The 26,618-nt window shown below is 42.3% G+C and overlaps 1 protein-coding gene across 1 annotated transcript; it reads left to right on the top strand.

The window, feature by feature from the left end:
- The first annotated feature begins 5,646 nt into the window (after window positions 1–5,646).
- Window positions 5,647–16,959, top strand: LOC129339476 (vomeronasal type-2 receptor 26-like). Its single transcript, XM_054994057.1, has 8 exons — window positions 5,647–5,655; window positions 5,771–5,793; window positions 7,766–7,879; window positions 8,754–9,045; window positions 9,200–10,048; window positions 11,755–11,982; window positions 15,381–15,507; window positions 16,061–16,959. The coding sequence occupies exons 1-8, from the start codon at window positions 5,647–5,649 to the stop codon at window positions 16,957–16,959; spliced, it is 2,541 nt and encodes an 846-aa protein (XP_054850032.1).
- Window positions 16,960–26,618: the final 9,659 nt, after the last annotated feature.

Here is a 26,618-nt window from a genome sequence, read left to right as displayed (position 1 = left end):
GGTGTCATCATGATTAGAGATGGGCACAATCTGCATTACGATTGAAAAAAATCACGATAATGGCGATTGCGCGATCGTGACCCGGCGGATCGAGATCCGCCACGGCCAATGATCCAGCGATCGGGAGAGGCCTGGATCATTGCGTTCAGGCTTGGATCGGGGATCCAGACACTCAGGCGCCAGCAATCTATTCCCCTGGCAATGGAGCCAGGGGAAAGCCTGAGCTCTGTTTGCCCTCTTTCTGTCGCCCTGGAAACCCGAATAGAAGCCCAGCTTTCCTTGATCAGTAGGGCTTCCTTCCAACCACGGAGCAGCAAAGCAGTCACAAGTTGGGAGAAGACACCCAGGGGAGGGAGGGGGAAGGGGGCGGGAAGAATTTCAGGGGAGTATTAATGCCATAGAGTTCACCCTCCAAAACTACTATTTTCTCCAGGGGATGGATCTCTGTCATTTGGAGATCACTTGTAGTTCTGAGAGATCTCCAGGTTCCACCTGGAAGTTGACAACACTACTGCATGAACTGCTTTCTTTCTATAGGAAAAAGGTATGGCGACTCCTGTCTTTTCTCCTGCAGGGGACAAAAAAAGCTTCAGGAAAACTTTGATCAGAGTAACAGCTGGAAAGTAATGGGTTAACCTCCCCACTTCTCATTTGCTGAACAACAGCAGCCTCCTGGTGCTGCTTTGCATTACAATGAAAATAGTTATAATTGTTTAATCAAGACATTTTTAAAAGTTCATGAAACACTGCTTTATAAACATCTTAAGCAGGGGAGGGAGGGGGAAGGGGTGTTCTGTAGCCATGGGCACTCCAATCTCATCCCTGCAAACTCTGATAGGCAGCTCTGACAGCCAAACACAGAGCCAAGCTACAAGTGACACCTTACACAGGTTGGACACTTGTCAGCTTCCCTCAAGTTTTGATGGGAAGCTGATTTTACAGCTTGGTTCTCCATTACAGCTGCAAGACCAGGATGCCTACATTTCCCATCAAAAATTGAGGGAAGCTGACAAGTGTCCGATCTGTGTCAGGTGTCACTTGTAGCTTAGCTCACAGACGGCCAAACACAAACACAGATGCCGCCGGCATCACCCACCGTTCCTGTATCACTGGGAACAGCGGGGCGCCCCTCCACTTTTGCCTCCACGATCCACAGCTTGGGAATGGGAGATGATCAGCATGGATCGTTAATTTGGGATCATCGTTGGCACCGATCTACAATTCGCTGGATAGTTAAATTTTTTGGGATCGTGCCCATCTCTAATCATGATATCGTGCTGCCCTAGGAGAGTGCCTTGGAGACCTGTTCCTCTGACTTTTCCACTCACTGGCAAGGTTCGTGGGGGGTGGGGGTGGAGAGTGAGAGTGGGGGATCCCCCACTCCCACCAGGGGACCTAGCAGCCCTATGTATAATATCTCCTAAAAAGGAAATTCTAAAATTTAATTTCTCCCTTGTTGGGCCCATCACGTACCTGCAAATAAATCAGTAGTTCCTTCAGTCAAGTACTAGGCCTTCTTTCGCCTGCTGAGGGGGCAGGATCTTACATTTGGTAATATAAGAGCAACTTTGCTAACTGCCCATGCTCTGTGAAATTTTGCTCCCCTGGCATTTTAATAGAAATAAAATACTAAAGAGAAAATGTCATGGGTATAGCACACAAAGGGGCAGTAAAAGTTAAAAACAGAGGATATTATTAACCTCCTGCACTGTCTTGTTTCTGTGCAATTTCCCCACAAAATAGGGTTGCCAGGCCCCCTCAACCTCCAGGCAGGAGATAGGAGCATGGCACTTACCAGAGGAGAGAGGGGGTGCGCGTGCGCAAAGCGAACACACGAGCCCCCCAGGTGCGATGCCGTCATTTCAGAAGTGATGTCACCTCACAGCCCCGGGGAGCACATCCAGGCTCTGTAGGGGCTCAAAACGGGCCCATTTCAGCATGGGTTGGGCCTGTTTTTGAGGTGCTGCAGAGCGCAGGAAGAGGAACCTGCTACCACTTGCACCTGCACCCTCTGGGGCTTGTTCAGTGTGTGTGTGTGTGTGTGTGTAAGGGAGACAGTGATTCTGGGTCACTGTCCTGGACTTTCACTCTTGCTCCTGGAAGCTTCTCCACTCTTGCAGAAACCCAACTCACAGCTTTAAGCCTCCACTTCTCTCACACAGTTGGCCACAGGGAAGTTGCATCCAGGCATCAGAGACCTCACTCCTGGGAGCCTCTTCACTCTTACTTGGTCTGCCCTGCTCCTACTACCTCCAGCCTCCGGCAGCAACCTATATGTCTGGCCACACTGCACTCAGCAGGCAGTTCCCTGTGGCAAAGCTGACTGTCAAAGCTTTTGGTGTAGGCTGGCGAGGGAAACCGGCTGCAATGGGGTGGGAACAGGGAGCATAACATTAGAAGCAACACATAATACAGGTGCTGCTAGGCACAGCAGCCAAGCTCCCTCTCAGTTCCTCCTTCCCTCACCCTTCTGCTACCCCCTGGGCAGGCAGTTGCAGGCAGTGACAGTTTCCTAGCAGCCCAAGGAAAGGGTGTGTGAAGCAATACTTTAACTCTGAAGTCAGAAAAGGCAGGGTCCCTGTGGGTTAATTGTACATGATGTTTTGGAAGTGAGTCCAAGCATCTGCATACTGGTTTCCTTCTTGTGCTATATCTCTGGGGACAGCCTGTCCCACTCACTCCTTTCCTTCACAATCTGCTGGATCATACTCTTACTCTGGTAATGTATTGCTTCATCCAATAGGAAAATGGCATCCTCCCTGAGCAGATTAAGGAAATGCAGAAATAGAGGAGAGGTCACGAGTTCCAATTTCTCCAGGGATGGAACCCGGAGGAGAAAGGGAGGAGGAACTCAGCATGGAGACTTTTGGTATGCCTCTAACTGACAGTTACGTTGGCTCTCTAGGCAATCTCCTAGCCATGCCTGGTGCTGGGTCTGGCTATGAGGAAGTATCTGGACCTACACTGGAACTTTTCTTCACTTTCCTTAATTCAGGGTCATCCATGGCCCGTTCACGTTGCTAAACTCTTCTATGTAATTGTATACATTGATTAAAAGTTTAGCCTGAAAATATTTATACCCCATCATTCCTCTTGGCTCAAAAGGAATATACACAATAATGTAAAGAAGAGGTAGTGTCCACCTCACTATTCTTGTGATGATCTAGCACCTTCTGTTACTGATGCTACTAGAAATAATTCACCCATGATCTCTGAACATACCACATATGTGGTATTGTTATGCACAAACTTTGTGCTTCTGTGATATCTTTCTCTCTCTTAGCCAATCACAATGACAAAATATACTCCCGGAGACCTATTGAATTGAAGCAAATCAGATTGTTTAATTTAAACAATGGAGGAGCAATTTACACAGAAGTAGATGGTCTCCTTAGCTCATCAAAGCTACAATAGAAGTGCAAAGCAATTAATACCCTCAGGTTAATTATAATAATATTACAATATTCTAATATTTGTTATCTTATTGGCTCATAGTCTTTGACACAGGTGTCTAGGGTTAGTTTGATTGGAAGACGCAATTCTGGGTTGGCTACCTACTTTGGGTAATTCCAAATTCTGCAGCCCCTTATCTCGTCCTTGTGCTTGTTCCCCCCGGAAGGACATCCTCCGTTTGCCCACTTCCCTTTTGCTACTGTTACCTTTGACGGCGCCATGGAGTCTCATCTTGGCAGCCTTGGGGCCCTCAGATAACCGAGGTCCATGGGCAGAAAGGAATGTTCCCCCACTTCTGCACTCTCTCCCTCTTTTGCACCCTTGGGGAGATAATGCCACAGGTGGCCGACCCAGCTTGCTGCATAAATCAGTTTCTACAAAAGGCTCTCTTTATTGATTCCTATTGGAATCCTATCGGATAATATAACATATGTGTAATATTTTTATAGGTGCATCTCTACAAGCAGTATATTTAGACCTCAGTTCTTACAGAGTTTCAGCTTACATTCTTCTTTGGTCTTCTTGTTTCAAGTGTCATATTCTTACAGGTTGCATTACAAATACTACATTAGCTCCTGAGCATAGAAAAAGTGCAAGGCATGTAATACTGAAAGGCACAGAATACTGAAAGGCACAGAAGTGGTATATAAAATCCCTTTCTTCAAATCCATATTCCTCAGTATGTGATCTGTGGTATGTTCACACTAAAATTTATCCACATTGTTTTTCAGACTGCTGGCCATCAGTACTGCCCTACTTGGAACCTGTTCTGGGATGCAGACAAATTGGAATGGATGAAGTGGAGGGCAATAAAGATGGTCAAGGGTCTGAAAAACAATCCTAGTGGGAAATATTGAAAGAACAGCTTAGGTTTAACTTGAAGAAGAAAAGACTATGGGGGGTAGGTGATTTCAATTTTAAATCTGGAAGGGCTATCCTATAGGAATGACTAAACAATTGCCTGTTATCTAGGTGGAGGTTGTCTGTCACTAGAGGCCTTCCAGCTAAAGCTATCAGAGATGTTGTGGCTTGCATTGAGCAGGGAGCTGGACTAGATGGTAAATAAGGTCTCTTCCAATCCTACTATATAAAAGGCTAAGCATATTCAAGATAACTCACTTGCTTCCCTGGTGCGCCTCAAGAGGGTGCTGCTGTGGAGAGAAGTCCAGATGAGGCACCCAGACCTCCAGAGAGTGTGCCACGGTGAGAAGCCCAGGCCAGGATCAGGTGCAGAGCAAGCGGCAATACCTGCTCCCTGCCTTCACCCAGCTGGGATCAGGAGCCGAGCAGGGCCGTTTCCAGACGGCTTACCTGGCTCCGGAATGTTGCGCCATCTTGCAGGCAAAACGCGAAATATTGCGTTTTCTCACGCGAGTTTTGCGCGACGCCGTGCAACGTCGCGCAAAACTCTCGCGAGAAAACGCGATATTTCACGTTTTCCCCGCAAGATGGCGCAACGTTCCGGAGCCAGGTAAGCCGTCTGGAAACGGCGCAGATGTCAATGCCTGCCCTCCGTCTTCCTCTAGCTGGGATCAGGAGTGAAACAGGTGGCAATGCTTGCCATCTGCCTTCACTCAGCTGGGATCGGGACCAGAGCAGGTGGAAAAGCCCACCCTCCATCTTCACACAGCTGGGATCAAGAGTGAAGCAGGTGGTAATGCCCATCCCTGCCTTCACCCACCTGGGATCAGGAGGACCAGAGCAGGTGGCATTGCCCATCCTCCGCCTTCACCCTGCTGGGATCAGGAGCGATAACAACCAGAAGGGCTAATTATGGATAATCAGCACAACAATACAAACAAAATTCCCCTCAATACACCAGTCCTTCGGTAATACACAGTAACAAAATCTAATGACATTTTTGTACTTTTTATAATTTTGTATTAAAGTATTCGGTGCAGGAATATCAATGAATATATAACTAAATAACTGGCATGATATAAATTACAGCCACCAACATCAACCAATAATCCTATGCACTGGAGAAGATTAGTCAAGTAACAATGAATAAACAATACAATAAATCACATTCACAAACACTCATTGACTGTCAATATCAAGGCACCATTTACAATAAATATAAGTATAAATAGTACAATAAATACAATTTCAATATCCTAAAAACAGTGTTACAAAAATAGATATCTATGGTACAAGGCTGCACTCTGTATATTTAAGTTCATCTGGGGCAGAATGGTAGTGGTGAGTAGTGGGAATATCTCTTCAGACAGGGTTCTTCAATATATCAAGAGGAGGATGTCATATTTCACCAATGTGGACTTCACTGCTGTTACAACATATTTCTCCCGCTCAACAGATAGCACTGATTGTGACTCCAAGGTACTGAAGAAGAATCCTGCCTCTGGACCTGAAGCTCCATGGGGTGATCCAAACCAACTCAACTCGTCCCGACAGGATGCCAGCCACTTGCCTGTTTCGTGCAACCACTCTCTCAGATGATAATAATCATTTCAGTTTTTGTCCAGCATATAATCGCAATTGAGTTCTTTCCACCCAGCTGGGAACAGGGGCGGAGCAAGTGGCAATGCCCACCCACCCTTTACCCAGCTGGAATCAGGCATGGAGCATGGCGCAATACCTGCTTTCCACCTTCACCCAGCTGGGATCAGGAGTGGAGTAGGTGGCAATGCCCATCTCCTCTTCACCCAGCTCATATCAGAAGCAAAGCAGGTCACAATGCCCTCCCCCCACCTTCATCCAGCTGATATAAAAAGCGGACCAGGTAGCAATGCCTGTCCCCCCTCAACCATCTGGGATCAGGAGCAGAGCAGGTGGAATGTCCACCCCCCTCTTCACTCAGTTGGGATCAAGAGTGGAGCAGGTGGCAATGCCCACTTCCCACCTTCACCCGGCCAGGATCAAGCATGGAGCAGGAGGCAATGCCCGCCCCCCCTCACCTGGCTGAGATCAGGCGTATCGTAGGAGGTAATGCCCACCTCTCCTTCACACAGCTGGGATCAGGCACAGAGCAGGAGGCAATGCTGCCCCCAACTTCACCGGACAGAGATCAGAAGTGGAGCAGGTGGCAATTACTACCCCCCACCTTCACCTGGCCAGGGTCAGGCACAGAGCAGGAGGCAATGCCTGCCCCCAGTTCAACCTGCTGAAATCAAGTGCGGAGCAGGTGGCAATGCCCCTTCACCTGGCTGGAATTAGTGGCAGAACAGGAGGAAATGTCCCCCCCTTCACCCAGCAGAGATTAGACATAGAGCAGTCAGCAATACCTACTCCTTCATCCAGCTGGGATCAGGAGTGAACCAAGTGGCAATGCCCATCCCCCTTCACTCAACCAAGATCAAGTGCGGAGCAGGTGGCAATGGCTGCCCCTTCACCTGGCCAGGATTAGGCATGGAGCAGATGGCAATGCCCACCCCCCTTCACTTGAACGGGATCACGCACAGAGGAATTGGCCATGCCTGCCCCCACTGTCTTCATCCGGCTGTTATCAGTGATGGAGGAAGAGGGAATGCCCACCTGCCCGCCCTCCCCTTTCTAGAGCCCATTGTATTTTTTCCCATAATGGGCTTTGTTGCTAGTAAGAAAATAAATAATAAATCTTTTCAGGATGCATAATACAAAATATCAACAAAATATTAAGAAATCCTATCAAAAGTGATTTCTAGGTAGAGATGCAAGTCCAATGAGTGAATAATTATTGAGTTCAATAGGAAACCTCTTGAGAAAATTAATGATGGTAAGGCTAGTCATCTCAGATAGTAATTGCTTCACTAACTTTGTTTGTTCCTCTTGAGAATCCCAAATTGGACCATTTTGAAGCTTGGCAACTAAGCACATGTCTTTTGCAGTTCCACTCATACAATAGAAAAGATTTGTTTAGGTGTAAAAAAACATGTTTTCTTCAGCCATGCCACAAAGAAATCTTAAATTAAACAGAAGTTGTCCACTCTGTAATTTATATGAATGATGGGGATTGATTCTGCTATTCAATAAAGACTTTATTTCTGCTATCAAAACAGTATTAATATGTGCTGATCCACAGATATTTGAAACAAGGGCTAAAGATAGTTAATATTCTTTCACTCTGATAGCAGATTCTTTGCTATTTCTACTCCAATATCCATAGGAACATATTGAGCAGTAAACATTCTGACTGGGTTAATATACTCTGGGAAAAGCTAAGGATAATGCAGAGAGAAGAAAGTCTGGTTATTCACAGAAGATATGTGGTTATTATTGTATTATTCATTCTGTTGCTCCTTTTACCTAATATGGTATGCAAAACTTATGCCATGGAATGCTCCATAAATCATTCCCTCCCTGTTTTTCACAGATATTTGCAAGCAGGTGATATCATACTTGGTGGCATTACATCTCAGGTATTTGTGCTTTTTGAACCCCATGGCTTCAATGAACACCCACATCATTCATTGATAGATGAAACCCTGTAAGGACGCTTTTCTTTTTTCTTCATAATGTATATGTCTGATCATACTTTCTGATAGGCCATTTCTGCAGATTCAAATCAGTTATAGTAATTGATTTTTCCATCGATAAGTTGAAGGAAGTCCTGGTATCATTCTGGCTCTTTATCAGTCAAGGGAAGGATTGAAATCGATATCAGACACCTGCAAGAGCTGGGAGTGCTTAGTTGGGACCAGAAATCAGTTTTACATTGTTTCCTTCCCAAAAGTTGCTTTAGTTTGATTGCAGGATCTAAAACGTCCACAGAACAAGCACAGTTTTCTGTAATGAAATGGGGAAAGCCATTCCAATAATGATATTTTTCCAAGAGAAATATTTCAAGGATTGAACTATTATTTGATTATGTTTAAATAATTATGCATATTATCAAAACTTCTAAGTGTCGTTTTTCAGCTATTAAGGAATGCCTGACACTTTACAGTTTTCTCACCAAATCCTACCAGTCATTGTTCAAAGGGAAATCCATCATTGAAATCTTCCTTTTTATTCCCAGTTTTAACATAGCAAAACCAAAACAGTTTCATAATCACCTCCTTCCCAAGTGCTGAAAAATCTAGCTAAAAAGTCTAAGAGCAGCTCCACTATATGTATCCAGTACAGCTAGTGTTTTCCTAAAGTCTTCCAAAACCCACATCCTTTATACATGCAAACTTTACCTGCAAGCATGGCATTCCAGTCATCAAGCAGATGTCTATTTTATGTTATCCCCATTCTAAATGTATATTTAACTGAAAAGTACTGTGAGTGCCACCTTATGAAAGTGATATGTCAGGAAAAGACATCTCATTGGCGACTGTTTCACTAAGTGCAGAATTTCATTGTGATTCTCATTTTAGCACACTGGCCAAGAACTACCAGCATACCTTGGCTGTGGTTTTTGCTGTACAGGAGATCAATGAAAGCCCCTGGCTCCTACCCAACATCACTTTGGGCATCATCATCTATGACAGCTACTTTAATGCAAGGTGGACCTATCATAATACAATGAAATTGCTCTCCACACAGAACAGATTTCTCCCTAACTACAAATGTGGCATGCAGGATGTATTAATATCAGTCATTGGGGGGCTTTCTGCTGAAACCTCCATTCATATGGCAACCATGCTTGGCATCTACAAAGTTCCACAGGTAGGACATATGGGTGTAGATTGAGAACAACACAATGTAGAAGCTTTTTAGATGCCTCTCCCTTTGGAAGCCGAGGCAGAGGAAATCCATTTTATTATGAAAAAAATTCTTTTGTCTTTCCTATCATTCACTCATCTACTTTTTCTTTCTGAAGTTCATCTATGGCTCTGCTTCAGGGATGAATGAAAGAACTGAAAGCCGTTTCTTCTACCCCATGGTCCCAAATGAAGCCTATCAAGATGTTGGCATTCTGAAGCTACTTCTGCATTTCAGGTGGACATGGGTTGGGGTCCTTGCTACAGATGATGCCAATGGAGAAAGGTTTGTGCAGTCCATTCTTGCTGCTGCCCCCCAGAAAGGCATCTGTTTCGCCTTTTTGGAACGAATTAAATTAGCTTCATTCAGTCGTTTTGATGAGATATTAAAGGGGATGGAGAAAATCTATAGTACTACCATGAGGAACATTGCCAATGCATTAATCATCTATGAAGAACACATACTAAATTTGAGATGGCTGCTTTATTTACCAGAAGTTGAAATGGTTCCAGCACCTAAAGGTAAAGTATGGATTCTGACAGCCCAGATGGAGCTTGCATCATTGCCTTTTCAAAGGAGCTGGGCTATAGAAACCATCCATGGAGCTCTGTCTTTCAAAATACACTCCCATGAACTGCTAGAATTCCAAAAGTTTCTCCAGATTAGAAACCCTTTCATGACAGAAGAAGATGGGTTTATTAGGGACTTTTGGCAACAAGCTTTTGATTGTGTATTTCCAAATAATTTTTTAAACAAAGAAACAGAGAAACTTTGCACTGGGACAGAGAAACTAGAGAGTCTTCCTCAGTCTTTTTTTGAATTGAGCATGATTGGCCACAGCTACAGTATCTACAATGCTGTTTATATTGTAGCACATGCCTTGCATGCAATGCAAGAAGTACAACCCAAACACAGACAAAACAGGAATGGGTGGAGGCTCAATCTTCTGGATCACCAACCGTGGCAGGTAATGTCCTAAGCAGAGAAATAGGTAAGTGCACCAAACCCTTTGGTGAATCAGAAGTGTGGAGCTGGTGGGTATCCAAGCACCACTGTTCAGGCAAATTCCATTCCATTATGTTCTCCTGTAAATCCTACAGGCTGTTGAGGTGCTAGATCATACCTGGCAACCACTGGGAGCTTGGGTCATGGTGACATGAGGGAGTGCTGAGGTCACATGCCTTATGACATCACTTCTGGGGAAAACAAAGGGATATCATATTGCTCTAGGAATCATCAAAAACTCTGTTAAACCCATAGAGTTTCTGGCAATTCCGACAGAGACATGATCTCATGTACAGTTTTTCCCTTGAAGTGATGTCACATTGTACATGACACTGGAGGTTTTTTTAAAATAAATAATGGTTGCCAGAAGGAGGTCTCTTTTCATAGCCAGAGACCTGATAACACTAGCAGGTCCTGAGATGTGAAGATGGGATAGGGTTCTTGCCATTGTCTTCCTCCCTGTCTTCTCAGCCACCTCATCTACAGTCTGTGGAGAGGGCCCAAATAATCTCCTAACTGGTCTGCAGCCTGACCCTCTATGAGGCTGACACAACATACTATACAGGCCCAGAAATCTTCCTCAAACTTTTGTGACAAGAGGAACTCTAAAGAGGCTGGGAATGTTGTTGGAAGCTTTGGGCCATCTTTCTTCAGCCCTATTCCCTCTCCAGCCATGTTGGGACAAAGGCAACTGCCTGAAATTTTGATGAAGGAGCTTGTGCTTCAGGCTGAAGCTGGTCCCCCATTAGGGATCAAATAATGAGAAAAAAATGAAAAATATATTCCTGGTATTCAGAAGTACGTATGCTCATGTACTCTAGAGTTGTTAAGTGGAATTCTCTTAATTCCTTTTTGCTGAATTTCCCCCTGAAATCCAGCAATCTGTCCCTATTCCTCTTTTTAGGTATTTGAGTCTGTTTTGGATCAATTCCTCTTCTTTAAGAGGAAGATTCGATTTTGATCTCTAAGAAGTGATGTATTTATTTACTTATACACTATGAACATAGTTGAAAAATTAAGAACTAGGTGAGCCATTAAAGAAACAGTTGAACACAAACCAGGTCTTCTCTGCATATATCCTTGCTGTATCAGACTTTTTTTTTTACCCTGTATCATATTACAGTGGCACAACAACAGGTAGAGATCCACAGGTGAGGAAATCTGCAGTATTGCATAATGAAAAATCCCAATGAGAAACTAAACATAATTCCTCTTTTGAAAGAGGAAGAGAATAAAAGGATTGCTATATCCAAAACAATAAAATTTTGGGAAAAGAGATTCTAGTCCCTGTAATATCCTATTATTTCCTTTATGACATCCTTTCAACTTATTACATTATAGCTTAATCATAGAGCATAGGTTTCACTTACAGAATATGCATGATTCAGTTTGCGGAATCATCAGTTAAAGGTCCATGGATATGAGAAATATCTTTCCAGTTCATCTTGGAGCATTGAGCCAATGGAGTAGAGAAAGCACCGGACAAGTTGGACAATTGTTGAAAAGTGTAAGGTAACTTTCAGTGAAATCCTAAGAAGAGTTACTCCATTCCAAGCTCATTGATTTCAATTGGCTTAGACCGGAGTATCTTTACTTAGGATTACCCTGTTTATATCTAGACCCTTAACATCATATTGTAATTTCTTCATGGTTTCCTTTTCAATTTAGCTCCACCACTTTCTGAAAAAAATTTCATTTAACAACAGTGCTGGAGAAATGGTTTCTTTTGACAAGAATGGGGAACTAATCGCTGGATTTGATCTTATAAACTGGGTCACTTTCCCAAACCAGTCCTTTCGCAGAGTGAAAGTTGGAAGACTGGATCCACAGGCTCTACCTGACAAAGAGCTCACTATCTGTGATGATGCTATCATATGGCATAGCAGTTTTAATGAGGTAAGATTTGATCATGGGTCTTTTCGAATCCAATCCATTTTCAGTGAACACTGACCCTTTTTCCTGGTATGCAACCTGAATTTCATTGTGCAGGGCTATACCCTTTTACAGTACAGCCTTTTCAGATCTCATTGCAAGAAGGGTAAGAATTCAAAACTTTACCTAAACAAAAAGGATACATAGAAAGAAATTTGACAAAATTATGTGTGAAATCTGACTTTGGACAAGAATAATCAAATACAAGCTTTTCTGTAGTAGCATTTCATATATAGGAAATATCCTACCAAGAAGCCAGCTATAGTCCATGTTGATGTGTACACCACACATACATTTTACAAAGGACCCACCTCCTGTCCTGAATGTGAGTTTTTTTTAATCTCACTCAGAACAACCACGAGGAATTGATGAAACTCCAGACCTTTCCTAACCCTGCTACTTTTATGTTGTAAGTAACTCAGTCAGTAGATTTGGCCTATAGCTTTTCTACCTGAGGAGGAGAAAGAGAAAGACAGGGGAGAACCTGTGCAGAGACATCAAATAGTTGAAGACAGGGTAGATCATGCTAATCCATCCCACTAGTCAAATCTGGGGGTGAGTATATAGAATAAAGTTTGGTTAAATTTGGCTTCATAATTGTGGGGGGGCGGAATCAATCTCAAATGTTCAGGTATCTCTTTAATGGTTTGGGTATATTTTTGTGGTCTTCTCCCCTCCCAGATTTCTGAATTTATGGGTCCATTGTTTCCTGTAGGCACCCTATTTCTAGATATCTGGATAGGAGGGTTTCCAGGTGCCTTCTAGTGCTGGGCAAACTCCCAGTGGTTTGCTCCTGTGCATCACTGACAATTGATGGGAATAGGAAAGCTGCCTGGCAATAACCTGCCACTTGCAAGTAAAACAGGCAAATGTATAACATACAAGTTCTGGGGGAGGGGGGGGGGGTCACTTCCAAAAGTGATGTTAGACGGGTGGCAGATTTTTGCCACAAACAGGCTGATTCTCAAAGGATCAGCATTGCACAAAGCACACAAGCACGCCAGTGGCCAGTGCAATAACACCACTTCCAGAAGTGACATCATCGCACTGAGGCAGAAGAGAATCGCTCCATTGGGTACTGCCCCCCTTCTTTGCTAATTGCCTAGGAGACTTTGTAACCCTAGATTTTGAGAGCATGCTGTTAGTGCAAATGGCGCCAAATTTGCAGGGACCCAAATACCTCACCGTCTACTAAAGAAGTACCAAGATAGAAGGTGATTGGGCAGGGTGTCCCCAGCTGTCCTGGTTTCATTTATTTCCTAAGGGGAATAATGCCATGGCTCCTCCAAAGCAATGTCAAACAGCAATTGAGACCTCTCCCCCAGTAAATATCACCCTCCACAGAATACAGCAAACCCCCAAAGGCACCAAACCAATTCACAGAGATTTGGAGACGTCTAAGGGAATAAACCTTTGGCTAGATCAAAACTAGCCATTTTCCTGAATTCTTCTGGCTCACTGGAGCTTCTGTGGAATGGAAGATAACTGTTTGTACCTTTTGCTTCTATGTTAGGGTTGCCAGGCAACAGCTGGCAATGAGGGAAAGTTGAGGGTAGGGAGCTGTTGGCTTGATAGTGTTATGTCACTTCTGGGTAGGGTTGCCATAACCTCAATGGAACCAGGGGATCCCCTGCCCCCAGCTCCTGCCCCACTGCTCACCTGACCAGTGAGAAGAGGGCATCTAGGAGAAGGCATGTGCAAGCTTCCTCACTGTGGTGGAAAATGACATTATTTTCTGCCGTGATCACGAAGTACAGGAGTGCATGTGACCACCACCACACCAGTTTGATCCCCTGAAGATCTGACACTCCCACTTCTAGGCATTGCCTAGAAGTCTTGCCATATCTCTCTAGGAATCTCCAGAAAACCATTGAGATCCCATAGATTCCAAGAGAGGCAAGACATCATTTTCAGGTTTTCCCCAGAAGTGAAGTAATATCATTGAATTGACAGTGATTTTTAAATTTATTTTTCTCCTGCCAGCTGACAGAGTGGCAGCAGGCAGTGGGGATAGTTAGAATAGGATTTCCAGGTTGTTCCAGGGGCACCTTACAACTAGTGGGTGCCTGGGGGGAGGGACATGGGGGGCATTCAGCATCATATGTACTATGTCAGGTAAAACCATAAAGTTTCCATCACTTTTCTTTTTTTGCATTTTAGTGCTGGGTGTTTGGAGATGTTGAGGGAAGGATTTTTAAAAATACTGGTTCTGCAGTGAGCATTTTATTTCACAATTAGCTTATATGTAGGGTTGCCAGTCTTCCACTGTGGCAGGAGAACTCCCTGCAATCCTTTCATTGCCCACTGGTGGGCACCCCAGTATTGTGCCAGCATGCAACATCACTTTTGTGAAAACTGTGACATCATGACGATGGGGGAGGTACTTTAAGATATGTCAAAAACTCTATGGTTTAATGATTGATATGTTGTGAATACTAGTGCCCCACCCTCTAAATCCCCCTGTGGGTGTCAGGCCATGGCCTGGCAACCCTAGTCAGATAGGAGTATCTCATAGGGGGTTTTTTGGTTGCTGTTGTTATTCATTTACCTATTTTTTATTTTTACCTGGTTTTGTTTTAAGTTTTTTGCTGTCTTCCTTTTTTATTTTGGTTTTGAATTGAGGTTTCTCTGTTGTGTGAGGGGTGATCTTTGTGTTTTTTTTAAAGTTTCACCTTATATACACGTGACATGCAGTCACATACAATATTATAAATCATCACATTTACTTATGTATTATCTCTAAGCCTAACCATTTCAGATCTTTCTGTGTATGTGTGTGGAGGAGGGCAGTTTTCCATCTATTTCTCTTGTTTGTGCTTGTTTATTTTGTTGCCATTTTGTTGCCATTTTGTCTCCTTATAACTGCTCCAGACCCCCAGAAATTCCCCCATTACATCTAAATTTTGAAGGGTTTTTTTCTTTGAAAGACAGAAAGTTCTATAATTCTGTGTTTTGTTACTTAAATACACAGAACACCCTGAGAAGCCATTATTTTTGGCTTGGTAATTCTGATACGTACATCTCTAGAACAAACCTTGCACAAGAGGGTTTTCTTTCCCAGAAGATGCTCTTCAATGAATGGGAGAGATTTTATGTTAATTGAAAATGCTTTGTATTGGAGGGAAGAGATTCCACTAGTGGAACAGATCCATTGTTGCATTATTTTGTTATAAAAGCAAAATGTAGGAATGCCAGTTATTATGCATAGGAAAACACCAGTAGCCAATGGCATGTCAAGAGCTTTCTATAAACTTGAGGATATTTTGTGGCAATGGACCATTTGCTTAATTATTGACAAAGTTATAAGATATGTATTCCCTACAATATATTTTCTGCTTGGTATCTTTTCATTTGTGTGCTAGGTTTTACCTCTTTCTGTCTGTTCGAGCAGCTGTTACCCTGGTTTTAGGAAGAAAATTAAAGAAGGGGAAGCATTTTGCTGCTTTGGTTGTATTCCATGTCCAAAAGGGAAGATTTCAAGTCAGTCAGGTACAAGAAACTTTTGATTCTAAGAAATGTACATGAGACATATCCACAGGCAGGTAAGAGTAGGTAAGAATTACAAAATACTTCATGCAAGGTGTTACAGATCTGAATTTATCTTTTAAAAATTCTCCGTGTATCTGAAATCAACATATTTTAAGCGGGTTCACATTAATGAAAATGTGTCCGTATGCTGCCAGACTTCAGTGAAGGTAATACAGGATTGCAACAGATTCCATTGACAAATATTAAAAAATTAGGCTTTCAATGTTCTATAAATTAATATGTGCTTGAAGAATATTTTGAATGTGATTTTTTTTTCCTGAGGGGAATGGCAGGCATTGATATTTAAAAGTTTGGGTCACAGCATTGACCCAGTATTTTAAATTGTCAGATTGGGTCACAGCATATCTAAGGGATAAAAAAACCCCTTTAATTTTCATGATAACTTGGTCAATATTAAATCAATGGTGACTCCTTCAGTTAAGCTTCTCTGCCATTTGTGGGGGAAGAGGGAAGAAATATTTGAGAACAGTGAGATTATCTTTCTATTTTTCAGACACAGATGACTGTTATAAATGCCCATATGATCAGTACCCAAACAAGGACCAGGATTCATGCATCTCCAAACATAGAACCTTCCTTTCTTATGAAGAGTCCTTGGGGATTGCTTTAGCCATTTTGGCAATTTTCTTTTCTATATTCACAGCTTTGGTTCTAGGAACATTTTTGAAGCATCATGACACACCCATTGTCAAAGCCAACAACCAGAACCTCACCTACACTCTCCTTGTCTCTCTTCTGCTCTGCTTCCTTTGTGCTTTGCTGTTCATTGGCCAACCTGACAAAGTGGCCTGTGTCCTCCGACAAACTGCCTTTGGCATCATTTTCTCAGTAGCAGTTTCTTGTGTCCTGGCAAAGACACTCACTGTGATTCTGGCTTTCATGGCTACCAAACCGGGAAGCGGGATGAGGAAGTGGGTGGGGAAAAGAATGGCCGCCTTCATTGTTCTTTCCTGCTCCCTTATCCAAACAGGCATTTGCGCTGTGTGGCTGGCAACCTCTCCTCCATTCCCAGATGATGACATGTATTCATTGACTAAAGAAATCATACTGGAATGCAATGAGGGGTCTGCGATTATGTTTTACTGTATCTTGGGCTACATGGGCTTCCTGGCCATTGTCAGCTTCACTGTGGCTTTCTTTGCCAGGAAGTTACCTGACAGTTTCAATGAAGCCAAATTCATCACTTTCAGCATGTTGGTATTTTGCACTGTTTGGTTATCCTTTGTTCCAACATACTTGAGCACGAAGGGAAAATACATGGTAGCTGTGGAGATTTTCTCTATCTTGGCCTCCAGTGCTGGCTTACTGGGTTGTATCTTTCTTCTGAAATGTTACATTATTGTACTCAGACCTAAGCTGAATAACAGGGATCAAATAATGAAAAAAAGATGAGAAAATATATTCCTGGTATCCAGAAGTAAGTACATTCATGTTAAGTGGAATTCTCTTAATTCTTCTTTGCTGATTTTCTCCCTTTAATACAGTAATGTGTTTCTATTCCTCTTCTTAGTGATCTGAGTCAGTTTTGAATCAATTCCTCTTTCATGAAGAGGAAGATTTGATTTAGAATTCTACAAAGGTATTTACTTATTTATATAGTGGAAAAATTAAGAAAAGGTGAGCCATTAAAGAAACATTAAAGAAACAATTAAACACAAACTAGGACTTGTCTGAATATATCCTTGCTACATCAGACTGTTTTTACCCTTTGTATTATATTACTGCGGCTCAACAATGAGCAGAAATCCACAGGTGAGGAAATCTACACCATTGAATGGTTTAAAAATCTCAAAGATAGATTAATGAGAAATCACAGAGAATTCCCCTTTTGAAGTAGGAGAACAGAATAAGGGGAACCTATTGCTATATCTAAAAAAGGAAATTTTGAAAAAAGGAAATTCTACACCCCACCCGACCATAACAACCCTGACAAACTCACTCACTCTCTCTTGCTCTGTAGTTCCCAATCCCCTCCAGTCAAAATGACAGCCCATGCCTTTAGAGACAGAGACAGAGAGAGAGAGAAGAAACTAGCACTGCAAATAAATGGTAGCAATTTTTAGAGAAATTTATAGGTTTGTTCTTCAATTTCTTTTTCAAAAATTCCCCTCATAATTTTCAACTGTTTAAAACTTACAAGTCATAAAAATGAAGGTGGTGAATTTTATCAAAATAAAAATGTACATATAGATGCATAAATTGCCCACTATGGGACATTTCAGGGTAGAATCTTAGGGCCTGTATTCTTAGGCAGATCATGGCCTGGAAATTTATGCTTTTCTCCATTATTTGTGCTGTGCTTTCAAGTAACTTGCTAGTCAGTGGTGTGCTTTCATGTGTACACTGTATTACATATCCTCTGAACAGCAATAACAATACAGAGAAATTCTCTATTTTAATTTGAACATATACACATCGAGCAACTTCCAAGTAAGCAGGATAAACAATCAGTGCTGACTTTGTATAAGTACCTTCATCCAGGTTTGATTTTGAATCGTTTACCTCAACCTAGAAACAAGCTACACATTTTATATTACATGGGGAATCATCTGGATGGGATGATTGTGACAAAAACTAGATGGCCAGATGGAAATGGATTCTGTTGCTGAAAATGCTGCCTAAGGAGGGATGGAATGGGGACAGAGCATGCTGATGGCCAACAAAAGAGTGAAGTGAAACACTACCATAATGTCTCATGCTTGTGACTCAAGTAAGGTGGAACTTTGAATCAGGTTCAAGGTTTTGGTATTAATCTATAAAGCCCTATGTGGACTGGGACCAGCATATCTGCAGGACCGCCTCTCCCCATATGAACTCTGGAGGACTCTTTGCTCCAATGGTAAACATCCGTTGAAGGTCCCTGATCCAAGGGAGGCCTGCCTGGCATCGACCAGGGCCAGGGCTTTTTTGGTCCTGGCCCCAGCCTGGTGGAATGCTCTGTCTAACAAGACCAGGGCCTGATAGGATTTGTTATCTTTCTGCCGGGTCTGTAAGACAGAGCTGTTCCACCAGGCATATGGTTGATGCTAGGCGGAGCCCCCCTCTTTGGTGGAGTATGAGCTGTGCCCTTCCCACTGATGACATCTCCATCTGTTGAATATTTCTTAATGCTCTAGTGCTGACTAAAGGGTTGTGCCCTGTACCTATGTATAGTGCATTTTACTGTGCCACTGTGTATATGTGTGTGTGTGTGTGTGTGTGTGTGTGTGTGTGTGTGTGTGTGTGTGTGTGTGTGTGTGTGTGTGTGTGTGTGTGTAAAAAATCTCTGGATGTTTTTAATTTATGGTCTTAAATGGTATGAACTATTTGATGTAATTTTAACTTTGTGTGCAAATTGTGATCCGCCTTGAGCCTGCTGTCGTGAGGAGGGCGGAATACAAATCTAATAAATTAAATTAACTTGGGAGGTCATAAATATGCACTGTAATGCCACCCCCAATCCCCCCCCCCCAGCCTCTCTTACTTTAGTTGAAACATAGAGTAGGCAGAAGCTGCTCGAACTCAGCCTCTGTTGGGCCTTACCTGTTCTAGGGAATGGCTTGGAGCTTGGGAAGGGAACGTTGGTTTCAGTGGCAGGGTTCACACATCTTATTTGACATGCTGCAGTGCCAGCCTGGCCCACAAATGGTACTTGCAAGGGTGTGTGTGTGTGTGTGTGTGTTAAAGAAAGGCTAGAATCTCCCCTGTGAAGAAGCGCCTGGTTCCGTTGATTTAGAATCAGGGCTGCTAATGGTGCCTCCGCATGATCCACTTGCATCCATGAATGAACTGGCCACTGATGGGTTTGTGGTAAAATAGGTTTGCCAGGTCCCTGGGTGTGAAAGGAGAAGATGGAGGGGTTCCTTAGGTAGGGATACGACAGAAGGAATCTAGTGTTTGGGCTGATTTATACCAAATCAGCCCCATGCATGACCTGTTGCTTCTTCATTGTGCCAGGAATGATGTCATTCCCAGCACGCCATGGAAGAAATCATCAATGAGTTTAGACTGTTCAAAGAGTGTATTGCCCCAAAGCAGTCTCTTCTGTTGCCTTCATAAGTGATATCCTTAAAAGTTTAAAAATCTAGTAGGCAGATTGGATTTATTTTTTTTATTTGTCACATACTGAACCAATGTTTTGTGACTGGTAGCTACCAGTCACAAAAATAAATACCCTCCAGAAACTTATAATATGCCCTCCCCTGAATTTAAATGAGTCTTTGAGCCAAAGCCCCTGAGTTTCACACTAAACTCCACTATTGTTGGTGCCATCACAGCTCTGATCAGGATCCATCAATAAAACTGTGATATATGCAGAGACACAAGAGGGTGAGCTTATTGTATTTTAATATGTAGTTATCTGTCCTGAGCCCACTCGCGGGGAGGGCAGAATAGAAATTTGAACTAATAAATAAATAAAGTTAAAGGATATGGCCCTCTACTCCTCCCTCCCTCCCTCTGCCTGTCCATCTGTGGCAGGCATAACTCCCCAGAAAATAAAGCTAGGTACATCAAAATTGGCCACTTGCTTCAAGATGATCGTGGGAATTGCAGTGCCAAACATGAAGGGAATCAGAACATCCTGGCCTAGGTTATCCGTGGAAGCCACCCCGCCCACCTCCACCTCCTGTAATTTGCATTGGAAGCTATGGTTGTCTGTGGAAGGGATAACTCATCCAAAATATCATCTAGGTTCCTCAAAATCTGCTTCTAGTTCAGAAGGATGATGGGAGTTGTTGTGCCCATAGCAAAAGGAATCAGACCATCCTGCATTATCTCCAGAATCTTCCATCCCCCTCTAAGTGCAATTGAATCTATGTGGCAGGCAGAACCCATTCAAAAATAAAGCTAAGAGCCTCCACATTGGCCACCAGCTTCAGAATGATAATGGGAGTTGCAATGCCAAACATGAATGAAACTGGAACTTTCTGGCATGGGTTATCTTCAGAAGTCCCCCACTCCACCCCACCCAGCTATTTGCAATTGATGCTATGGTTGTTAGATAGTGGCAAGCATAACCCAAATGAACATAAAGGTAGGAGTCTTGATCATTGCTACCATCTTCAGGATGATGGTGGGAATTGCAGTGCCAAAGATGAAAGGAATAGGATTATCCCAGCGTGGATCACTACACAACATCCCTATGCTTTTTGCAACAGAAACAAAGTTTTATTCATGAGAAGCCAAAAGAGTTCAGGCAGCAGAGACAGGGTGGAAAATACTGAGCGTAGTGGTTAAGAAACTGAGGTTCTATGCAGCACTTTATTGGTTCAAATCTTACTACCACCGTGAACTCACCAGGTAGCCTTGGGTAAGCCACTTCTCTCAGCCCCAGCCTCCAGCTGCATTATGGGGATAACAACACTGACTTTGTTCACCTCTCTGAGTGGGCACTGATCTGTCCAGGTGAGCAGTATACAAAAGACTTCCTTGCACTACCTAAGCCAGTGTGGTGTAGTTATCAGAGTATCTGTCTAGGATCTAGAAGACCCAGAATGGAATCCCACCTCAACCACTGAAGCTTGTTGGGAGAATTTGGTCCAGTTTCACCTTCTCACTCTTACTTGACTCACAGTATTGTTGTAAGGATAAAACGGAGTATAGGAGAACACTGTAAGCCTCTGGGTTCCTTTTGGGGAGAAAAGTGGGGTAAGTTATTGGTTATAAATCTAATTTTACCTCCAGCTCACCCATAAGAAAGGATTGCTCTTGCTGTTGTTTCATTAGGTATTGCTGCAACCCTTTTAGCAGAAGGCAGAACTGCCCATTCAGTATCCAAACTACTGTTAAATATCATTAGCGGAGCAAGCTATGAAGTTGGTGAATGGAGCAGGCAGTGGTGGTAGTAGACAAGAAGAAGAAGAAGAAGAAGAAGAAGAAGAAGAAGAAGAAGAAGAAGAAGAAGGTGGTGGTGGTGGTAGACTGAAATGTGCCTCCAATTCTTGTTTGGGACTTATGACAAAATTGCTAAAATGGGTAGTTGCGGTTGCTTAGATGAAAGCTCACAGATGGTGTCACAAAGCAGAATGATTAGATGAATGATGAAAGGACTATCAACCTGTCACAGATATGCCATTTGGTATTTTAGCCCTTGAAGATGTTCTGACTTTGGTTTTAAACTTAATAACACCAGTGAGATGATGTCAAGAATAAGTTTGGTCTACCTAATGCATTTAGAATGTAATAAAGGTTGTTTTCATTCTTTAAGACATGAAACACTGTCCTGTTTTGCCAACACCTTTATTGTTGAGAGTTTTCATGATACATTTTTTCTAATATATGCAGGGTTTTCCTGACAAATCTTGGGAAACACACTGATGAATAATTTCTGGCAACTTCCTCTATTACATGTAAGGTTGTTAGCCTGGCTGTGACAACCAGTGGGGATGTTTGTGAGGGGAGGGAAAACATCATCATGCAATGATGTGCAATGTCGACACACTACTTCTGGTTTGTCCCTGTAACTGATGTAACGATGTTATAGGAATTCATACCTCTTCACGGTAAAAAAACAAACAAACCTGGAAGTGATATCATGTGTCATCACACTCCAAAGCTCCCTGCCCCCACCTTTTGTTCCTGCTGGAGTGAAGAGGTGTGCTGTGGCCTGAAGTCTGGCAGCAGGAGTTTGCCCACTGGCCCTGGAAGAATAATAACTAGGGGTATGCGAGAAAAAAAATTGGTTTTCCCACTTCAGAAAAAATGTCTATCCTCCCCCTCTCATTGGGTGAAATAAGAGGCAAGGTGAGAAGTTTAAACCTACACTTTTCTAACCACTAGAAACGTGTAGACTTAAACCTACCCCCTCCACTTGACCCACTGTGGGAGGGGCAGGAAATCCCTTGGCCCCTGCCGCAGCGGGTGAAGAGAACGGTGGGGCTGTAGGCTTAAGACTGAAGCCCCACTGCCGGGTGTTCCACATGGGAAGGGGAAGAGGGAATCCCCTCCTCCCTCTCCCATGAGTGAAAATAGCACAGGGGCAGGAACTTTTCTTGCTGTTTGCAAATGCAAACAGCTAGAAAAGTGCTGCACCTGAAGCTTCCTGGAGTGATATAAATTGCTTCGGGAAGCTTTGCTTCAGGATTTCTCAATCAACCCAGCAATGCTGTGGCTGATTCAGAAATCCTGGATCCTTCTGAACTAGGTCTGATTTGGGTAAAATACCTGATTTGGAAACGAGAAATGCACACCCCTGATAATAACCCCAATTACATAATACAGTTCTGCAAACATACTTGGAAATAGCTTTGGGTACATATCAAAAATAGTATTATAGTTCATTTTATTTTGCATTAGGCATGGAAATCTTGGTGTTATGGACTTGTGGTCTTGCTTGACCACAAAGTGACCTGGCTGTTCATCCCAATGTGGCATGGGAACCACATTGTACATACTAGAATGTGAGGGCATCCAATGAAGCTAGTGGGGCAGTAGATTCAAGATGGACAAAAGGAAAACCTTTATACAACAGGTCACTAAAATGTGGAATTTGCTGCCAGAGGATATAGTAATAACCACAGGTATAGACAACTTTAAAAGGGAATTAGCCATATTCATGGAGGATTTGTCTATCAGTGATGACTACTAGCCTTGATGACTAAAGGGAACCTTCACAACCTTCAGAGGCAGTAAGCCTCTAAATACGAGTCTATGGAAGCAATATCAAGGGAAGGCCTCAGCCTCCGTGCCCTGTTGTTGGTCCTCCATAGCAACTGGTTGGCTACTGTGTGAGAGAGGATGCTGGACTCTTCTTATGTTCATACGAAGAAATGTTGCTCATCATAATGAAAAGAATCAGCTATTGATTTGATGAATTAATTCAGATATGGTTAGCGCTGTAACCTGAATAGCCCAAGAAAGCCTGATCTTGTCAGATCTTGAAAGCAAAGCAGGGTCAGCCTTGGTTAGTAATTGGGTGGGAGACCTCCAACAAAGACCAGGGTTGCAGAGGCAGGCAATGGCAAACCATCTCTGTTAGTCTCTTGCCATGAAACCCCACACAGGGTTGCTATAAGTCAGCTGTGTCTTTACATCACTCTTCACCACCATATGATATTCAACAACACTACAAGCAACATCAAACAAACAAATCAAGCAAAGAAATCACATCCTAACCCGTATAAATGTCTCTGTGCTTTCCTACCAATTATGCTAATCTGGCTCTACACATTTCACCATAGTGGCAAAGACAGGATAATAAGAGCCATACTTGCTAGGGATTATGCCCCTATTTTTTTGTGAATAAAAAATGAGACTTAATATGTATCTGCAATGGAAGAAAGGTTTTGAAAGCACCAAGAAGTGAAACTTTGTCCAAAAATACTTCTGTCCCAAGTTTGTCCAGATTTCTATCTTGTCTTTCTGGTGTTTTTTTGTTCATTGTCATCCAAGACCATCTGCGCCCAGCATCGCCATTAAAAAGCCAATCTATTTTTTCAGCTGTTCTTGAACTTGGAAACTCTACCTGGAAAAATTATTTTCTCCCCTGTAATTATCACTTGTGATTAACTCTACTGCTTCTAAGAGCCCCTAAGGATTTCCAGTGCTGTTAGAGAAATCTCTAATTAAAATCATGAATTCTAGTTTAAATACATCATTTGCCATTAAGAGGTAAAGTTAGAAACTAAGGCTCGATACTGTCAGTCTGATCAGAGATATGTCAAATCAGATGAAAGAAACCAGACTGTTTGGATGATGTTTGCTCTCTTAGTAATGAGGAGAGAGGGACATCTTTGTCCAGATGGAAAAATTCTTCCAGTGGTGTTGGTGCAGGTTCTTGAACTGCTGTCTTATACAATGTGCACGATTCATGTTGCTAAATGCGCTATCAGAGGTCCTGCCCCGATTCTTTACAATTTTTTTCAAGAAGAAGACTTCCTAATTGGTGGAATTGCTTCTCCAATTTACGTGTCTTCAGAAAACATATCCTACAAGGATCTACAAAATAATATATTAGATAAAATGCCTATGTGAGTAGAGGTTGATTTTTCTCCATTCCTGTTATCTATCTTGATTGTATTCATAGCAAGCTAGGCATATAGGCTGCACTGAATTCTAGGAAGGCATATTGATTTTCAAATGTATGTTTGATTCTTAATTTCCTGCCCCCATTATGTTTCCAATTTTCTCTGGAGATTAGGGTGAATTTTGTCTATTTCCCTTTCTGGGAAGATGTAAATACATGTGAATAGGCTTTGGCCATTCCAGTGCTAAATGCTGCAGCCAAAACTGTAAGAACATGTACATGTGTAATACAAATAGTTTCCTTTTTTTAAAGATGGAATCTTCCATCAGTTTAACCCATATATCTTTATTGCTTCAGCATAGCCATAGCAAATAACAAGGAAATTACAAAATCATCAGTTTAAACATCCTTCTATTGCAACAAGGAATATTTCCTCCAGTCCTCTTCCAGTGTCAAATTTCTCACTTAGCTGAAGGGAACTATTGGATGCTACTAGGGACAATAATGGACCTTACTAGACTGGATTTTGCAGTCAATGTTCTTCCCCCCATCCCCACCACCCAGGCTGCTCATTGCACCAAATCTGGGGGTAGGAGTGTCACACTTTAAAAAACATTCCCCCGTCTTCATGAAGTATCATATTTCATAATACATTATTACAGAATGCCATAGCCTTTGACTTGCAAGTTGAATATGAAAATTTTTATCAAATTCAGAGTTAATTCTCCAGAAGTAAAGAGTAATCAAATCCTAAATGGGATGAAGCTGAGGGGCAGCTCAGGTGATAAAAAGTCCTTGACTGCCATGTCAATTTTGTATCAGAGGAGCAAATCCATTTGGGACCATAGAGTATATTTGTGGTGAGCATACAAGAAAAGCCTCTTCATAGAGCACAATGCCATAAAAAAACAGTTTTGCTAAGTGAAAAATATATTTGTGTCTCTTACCATAGTGCCGTGACTAAAAACTATCAGCATGTATTGGCTTTGGCATTTGCTATGAAGGAGATCAATGAAAACCTCCACACCTTACAAAATATCACCTTGGGATTCCACATCTATAACAGCTACTTCAGTGCAAGATGGATCTATCATGCCACAATGGAACTTCTTTCCACAAAGAACAGATTTATCCCCAACTACAAGTGTGACAGCAAGAACAATCCAATAGCAGTCATAGGAGGTCTTGAATCGAAAACTTCTTTCTACATGGCAACAGTTTTAAGTATTTACAGCATTCCACAGGTGGGCTGTATATGCAGAGTGTCATGGGAGTTTAACAGAACAGTTGTAATTGTAACAGAAAGACAGATTTTACCTGTTATCAGAAAAGCTAAACCTAGAGGATCATATGTTATTGTTTAACAGAAGCTCAGTAACCTACTTGTGCTGTATTATTTCAAGCATGGGAATCTAATGCTTTCAAAATTCAGAACATTCCTGCTGTGTCTCAGTCCATGTTCAAATGTCTGTTTAGAGAATGTAATATGCAATTGAAAATCTTTAACTCCAGTATCAAGAAGGGGTTCATTTGTGCATGTTCATCTCTTAATAAAGAATCACTCTTTATCCCTTATATTAGGGATATGTCTTCTTGTTATGACTACACAGAGAACTGTGCACTGTGGGAGAGGCTATGGTTCTGTGTTACTCCATCTATTTTGAATGTCTCTTCCATCCCTGGCTTCTCCAGTTATAAAAAATCAAATAGAAGCTGATATGAAAGACCACTTCCAGAGACTCTGCAGAGCTGCTACCAATCGGCATAGACTATACCAACTTTGATAGAGCAATGGTGTAAGGCAACTTCATGTGTTCATTTTGTGTGATTCCTTGATTGTATGAAGGTGCATTTAAAATCCCCATTAGCTAATTCAAGGAATTGTACCAGCACATCTGGCAAGAAGACACAAAATAGCCAAGTATTGAGTTATATTATTTAAATGGCTTATGTGCATTAAACACAACTGACTGCTATAACATTTAAGGTGTGCTTTAACTGATAAGCCAAACAGGTCTCAGTGTTTAGGGGAGCCCAGATTTGGCCAGTGACAGCCACCTGCCTTGTTTATTCTTGAATATACATGATTTGTGCTTCCAAAGATGTT

This window comes from Eublepharis macularius, chromosome 12 (genome assembly GCF_028583425.1).
Source record: "Eublepharis macularius isolate TG4126 chromosome 12, MPM_Emac_v1.0, whole genome shotgun sequence".
Lineage (NCBI taxonomy): Eukaryota > Metazoa > Chordata > Lepidosauria > Squamata > Eublepharidae > Eublepharis > Eublepharis macularius.
This window is presented reverse-complemented; position numbering and strand designations above follow the sequence as displayed.